Source organism: Brassica oleracea, chromosome C6 (assembly GCF_000695525.1).
Source record: "Brassica oleracea var. oleracea cultivar TO1000 chromosome C6, BOL, whole genome shotgun sequence".
NCBI lineage: Eukaryota > Viridiplantae > Streptophyta > Magnoliopsida > Brassicales > Brassicaceae > Brassica > Brassica oleracea.
In genome coordinates this window covers 10,292,074-10,297,477 of record NC_027753.1, presented here as the reverse complement: position 1 = coordinate 10,297,477, position 5,404 = coordinate 10,292,074, and the positions used below count along the sequence as shown (strand labels likewise).

The following is a 5,404-nucleotide window of genomic DNA, read 5'->3' as shown; positions in this document are numbered from 1 at the left end:
ACCTTCTACACCTTGTTGGCCATAGATAGCTCTCCTTTCCCACCAAGCAAACCATCTGAGCCGAGTTCCTTTTGGAGTTGAGCACACACATCATCATAGCTTGGGAGCTCCTTAGGTCTCAATATGTGCTTAAGGACATCATTGAAGCTCGGGTTGAGTGTGAGAAGAATTCCAAAGACTTTGTCTTGCCCACGCCTTTCTTCAATGATGTTGGGGTCGTGTGTGCTTGGCCGGAGCATGTCAAGCTCAGACCACAACTGGCTATACTTCCCAAGATGCTTGGTGAAATCCATTTCCTCTTGTTGCAAGTTATTTATGGCTCTCTTCACCTCAAAGATCCTGGTCAAGTTTGAAGTGTTGCCATAAATCTTTTGAAGAGTTTCCCACAATTGCTTTGCGGTCTCACAATGAGAGTAAGCCTCCATTATTGGAGTATCAAGCGAGCCTTGCAAGGAAGACAGCACCATGAGATCCTCCTGACCCCATTTGCCTTCATCCACCACTACAATCTCCTTGCCATCAGCTCCTTGGGTGATCTTTCTTGGTGCCTCACTCGTGGTGATGTGCTCCCATAAACCTCGTCCTCCAAGAGCAGTTTTGGCCAATCTAGACCAGGTAACGTAGTTACCTCCTTTTAGAGTAACAAGAATCACAGCGGCTTGTATTGCTCCATCACTTCTTTTTGAGTTTGGTTTGAGTTAAATAACTGTGGAACCAGAACCAGAGAAATGAGCACTAGCAAAATTAGATCTATTATCCAGGGGACAAAGACAGATTCTTGCAAGAATAGATAAATTAGATGGTTGGAATGAAAGAGAGAAGTAAAGTAAGAGTGTTTGCGGAAGCGAGTAAGAGGTATACGAGCTTAAAGCTCTGATACCATGAAAGAAAATATAGAACAAGATGAACAAGAGAGAGAGTAATGTTTGAATTTGAGAGAGAGAGAGAGAGAGAGAGAGAGAGAGAGATATCGACTAAGGAGGCTATATAAGACCACCCGCAACGGGGGTTCACGAGCAATCCTTAGCACAAATACATAGGTTAGGCGTAATATAATAATATTAATTATGTTAATTTACCTAAGGATTGGTCCGTCGGGAAGAAGTTTAAGGAGTTGATCCTTAGCTACGTGGCAATATCTGAGTGGGACAGGCTCGGTTTGTTTTTGGGTTTGGTTTAAAAAAATTGGGCATTCTCGACCGTGATTGAAAAAAAATCGAGAGCTCGACGAAAGGCAATATTTTTGCGATTGAAACCGATCGTCTTCACGAAGGTAAATCGAAGCCTAAACCTGTATGTTTGTTCGATTTGGCCTAGTTTTCAACTTGTTTCCTCTCATTTAAGGGTTCGGGAACGGGTTCGAATCGATTTGGGTTTACGATTGAAATTAGGGTTTCAAAAAAAATTGGGGTTAAATCGATTTGGGGTTTAGATCGAGTATGGGCGTGTATAGAAAGGGTTTTGACAAGATTTTGGTTTCAATCCGAAGCGGATTTTATCTTATTTCTTATACGGTTTCGAAATGAATTTGGTATCAAACGGAAGAGGATTTTCTCTTTTTTCTTAACGGTTTCAAAACCTTTTAGGTTGATATGTGTTCGCTTTCAATCGGTTCGTCATTTTTTTAAATCCATATGTTGTTTGCTTCCTTGATTTCGTTGCTCTAACTATGTTCTTGTTATTGAAACCATATGTTGTTATCGGTTTAAGTTATTGTTGTTTTTAACTATGTTCGTTCATCATTTGTCTCAGGTTAACCAAAATGGGACAAGATTACAGCTACTCCCAGCCTTCTTCATCATCAAACTCTCTAGACATGAGCTCCCTTCTTGAAGCAGAAGCTAAGCTGTACGCGGATGAAGCTGAGAGTCCCTACTGCAATGCAGAGCCGGATCAGTTCCCACCTCAACGAGAGGCTGATGATGGAATCCCGACGGCATGCTACTGTGGTGCTCAGCCTGTTGTCGAATGCTCTTACACACCTAAAGATCCATACAGAAGATACTTCACGTGCGCCAATGTCGATGATGGGGACTGCCACATATGGAAATGGTGGGATGTGGCTTTAATTGTGGAGATGAGTGAGTTTCAGAGACATCTCAAGCAGCTCAAGGATCAAGCTTTTGAGTGTGACCAGAAGCTGCTTAAGCTACAGAAGACCTTGTGTGAGGTAAAGAAGAAATCAGAGACTACAAGCATTAGCACTTTGTGTAATGGTGTCCGCATTAGTTTTCATAGGTTTGGCTGCTATGTTCCTGAGTGGTAAGTATCTGTCTTGTGCTTTTGGTTGTTGTTCATTCTACTTAGTAAAACTTTTGATTGTTTGATCTAATGTTTTTGCAGGAAGAGCTTCAAAGAAGTAAACCAAACTGTCATAAAGCTCGAGAGCGTCTGTATAATTAGGTACGTTTAGTACTACCTCCTACTCTATTTTCTTTGAATAATTAAAAACATATATGTTAGTTGTAGTTGTAGTTGGTCTTGTGTAAATGTTTTAGTTGTAGTTGTTTAATTAAAAATAAAACCCGAAAAAGATGTCAGTTGTAGTTGATTGCGTAAATGCTAGGTGTTTGGTTTCTACCTTCCTACCGCCTCAGAGTTGATTGTTTTAAATGTTTTTGTACTTTACAAATGGGTATTAGTCTGATTTGATTGGTGTTCAATGCAACTAGTTAGCTTTCTACCTTCCTAACTGCTCCGTTTTTAAAAATTAAATGCAACTAGTTAGGTACTACCGCCTCTGATATGATTGTTTTAAATGTTTTAGTACTTTGCAAATGGGTGTTACTTTGAATTGATTGTTTTAAATGTTTTACGCCTTTCGTTAGCTTTCTACCTTACTAACTGCTCGTTTTTATTGGCCTTAAATGCAACTAGTTTAGCTCAATGTTTAAGGGCGTCTACTTAAGTCTCTGTGTTGCTATTAGAGTGACACAAAACAATCTATTAAAATGGAAAAGGACACTAGTTATATGAACCTACTGTTTAGTCAATCTCAGACTCCAGTGGACCTTGATTCACCTGAAACTTTTTGGTTCGGTAGCCAAGGTCCTAGTGAGTCTGTTGTCGAGCCTGTTGTCGAGTCTGTTGTCGAGTCTGGTGTCAGGAGGAAGTGGTCTCCGAAGGAGGATAAGATCCTTATTGGCGCTTGGCTTAACACCAGTAAGGATCCCGTCGTCAGCAATGAGCAGAAAGCTGGTGCTTTTTGGAAGCAGATTGTAGATTACTACAACGCAAGCCCGCAGCTGGTTGGGACAGTACCGAGAGAGGTTACCTCTTGCAAGCAGAGGTGGGGTAGGATCAACACTGACGTATCCAAGTTCGCTGGATGCTATGACACGGCTCTGAGGGAGCAGAGAAGTGGCCAAAATGATGATGATGTGATGAAAGCTGCCTTAGACATCTTCTTCAGTAATAACGAGTACAAGTTCTCCATGGATCACTGCTGGAGGGAGCTTAGGAATGATCAGAAATGGTGCTCTTCCTATGGGTCTAAGGACGGTGGAAAGGAAAAGCGCAAACAAGTGTTGGAGGTTGATAGAGAAGAAGAGCAAGTCGGAGAACCAGAGGGTAGACCTCCCGGGGTAAAGGCTACCAAAGCTGGTAGTAAGAAGAAGAAAAGTGGTAGAGAGGAGGAGTTGGGAAAGCTTCAGGGGGTTTTAGAAGTCAAAGAAAAACTCTCTAGAGCTAAGATTCTTGATCGTTTATTCGCGAAAAAGAGCCTTTAACTGAGATGGAAACAAGTCTTAAAATGAAACTAATGTCTGAAATGCTTTGATGTCAGAGGTATTGTTTATGTTTTTAGTACCATTTTGCTTTTGAACTTTACTAACCGTTGTCTTATTTGATGTCAGGTATATCTGAGTAGGCATGTGAAGGAAGTCACGGGTCACGGGTGCATTTGGCAGGCTGTAGCTCATGTGAAGGAAGTCACGGGTTCTTTTTCCTCACTTTATGTATTATAAGTAGTACTCAATGTAGTCTTTAGCTATGTATCTCGGAGAGGTTGTTTCCTTTTTCCTCAAAACTTGTTTCCTCTTGTTTAAATCTTGCCTCCCAAAATAGTGTTTCTCGGAGAGGTTGTAATATTTTGCTTGCCTATACTTGTAATCGGTTCGTACTACTATTAGAACCACTTCTGTTTAGGTAATATTCTGATTATGTTTTGAACTTGTGTATCCTCTTGTTTAGTTGAAACTACACTTAGTTTTAAAACTTAGATAAGGGAGATGTTACAATTTCAAAAAAAATTGTTAGTTTTAAACTTATATAAGGGAGATGTTACAATTTCAAACAAATTGGAAATAAGATGATTGGAAAATGTATTTTATGAACTAATACCATATAAGATTAAAATTTGGTAAATTTTTAAGATCTTTTACCCAAAAAAAAAAATGAAAATTGCAAGTAAGATGAAAAGGTAATGAGAAAATGAATATTCTTTTTTAAATTTGGTAAATTTTTAAGATCTATAACCAAAAAAAAATGAAAATTGCAATAAGATGACAATGTAATGACAAAATGAATATTCTTTTTTAAATTTGGTAAATTTTATGATCTATAACCAAAAAAAATGAAAATTGCAATAAGATGACAATGTAATGACAAAATGAATATTCTTTTTTAAATTTGGTGAATTTTTATGATCTATAACCAAAAAAAAAATGAAAATTGCAATAAGATGACAATGTAATGAGAAAATGAATATTCTTTTTAAATTTGGTAAATTTTTATGATCTATAACCAAAAAAATATTTTGTTTGAAAAAACTCAACTAAATATTTTGTTTTAAAAAGGAGGGAAACCTAAAATGTCATCATCTTCATCCGATGGACTTGAAGAAAGAGTAGACGAACTTTTCGACGAAATCGTTGAAGATACATACAACGACATAGTGGAGGCCGAAACCATGCCGCAAAGGACACGTGCATATGTAGAACGACACCACGAAGGAGGAGAGGCCCGCTTATGGAATGACTACTTCAGCGAAGATGTGACATTCTCATCTCATTTATTCAGACGTCGTTTCCGCATGAATAAGGAATTATTCTTGCATCTTGTTCATGGCCTATCAGACTGCTTTCCATTCTTTCAGCAAAGAAGAGATGCAACCGGGAGGTTCGGTCTTTCTGCACTACAAAAATGTACGGCAGCAATTCGTCTGCTTGCTTATGGTACTGCAGCTGACACGGTTGACGAATATCTCTGACTTGGTGAGACCACGGTACTTTCGTGTTTACATAATTTCACTGACGGAATTATACAGTTATTTGGAGATGAGTATCTACGACGACCCACACCGGAGGATCTTCAACGACTACTCGTTATTGGAGAGAAACGTGGGTTTCCTGGGATGGTCGGGAGCATTGACTGTATGCATTGGGAGTGGAAAAACTGCCCAACC

At 39.1% G+C, this 5,404-nt stretch overlaps 2 protein-coding genes and 1 pseudogene across 2 annotated transcripts; all 3 read left to right on the top strand.

Moving 5' to 3' along the window:
- The first annotated feature begins 1,215 nt into the window (after positions 1 to 1,215).
- LOC106299763 lies at positions 1,216 to 2,363 on the top strand (annotated as a pseudogene).
- A 588-nt stretch (positions 2,364 to 2,951) lies between these two features.
- On the top strand, positions 2,952 to 3,728 carry LOC106297454 (glutathione S-transferase T3-like). Its single transcript, XM_013733690.1, has one exon. The coding sequence runs from the start codon at positions 2,952 to 2,954 to the stop codon at positions 3,726 to 3,728; it is 777 nt and encodes a 258-aa protein (XP_013589144.1).
- Positions 3,729 to 4,810: 1,082 nt separating this feature from the next.
- On the top strand, positions 4,811 to 5,209 carry LOC106297453. The gene has a single exon (XM_013733689.1). It carries the CDS (start codon positions 4,811 to 4,813, stop codon positions 5,207 to 5,209), a length of 399 nt encoding a protein of 132 aa, XP_013589143.1.
- The last annotated feature ends 195 nt before the right edge of the window (positions 5,210 to 5,404 follow it).

Bases quoted from the DNA above. Each gene is read 5' to 3' on its own strand.
- LOC106297453 (XM_013733689.1), top strand. From the start codon at position 4,811: ATGTCATCATCTTCATCCGATGGACTTGAAGAAAGAGTAGACGAACTT.
- LOC106297454 (XM_013733690.1), top strand. From the start codon at position 2,952: ATGGAAAAGGACACTAGTTATATGAACCTACTGTTTAGTCAATCTCAG.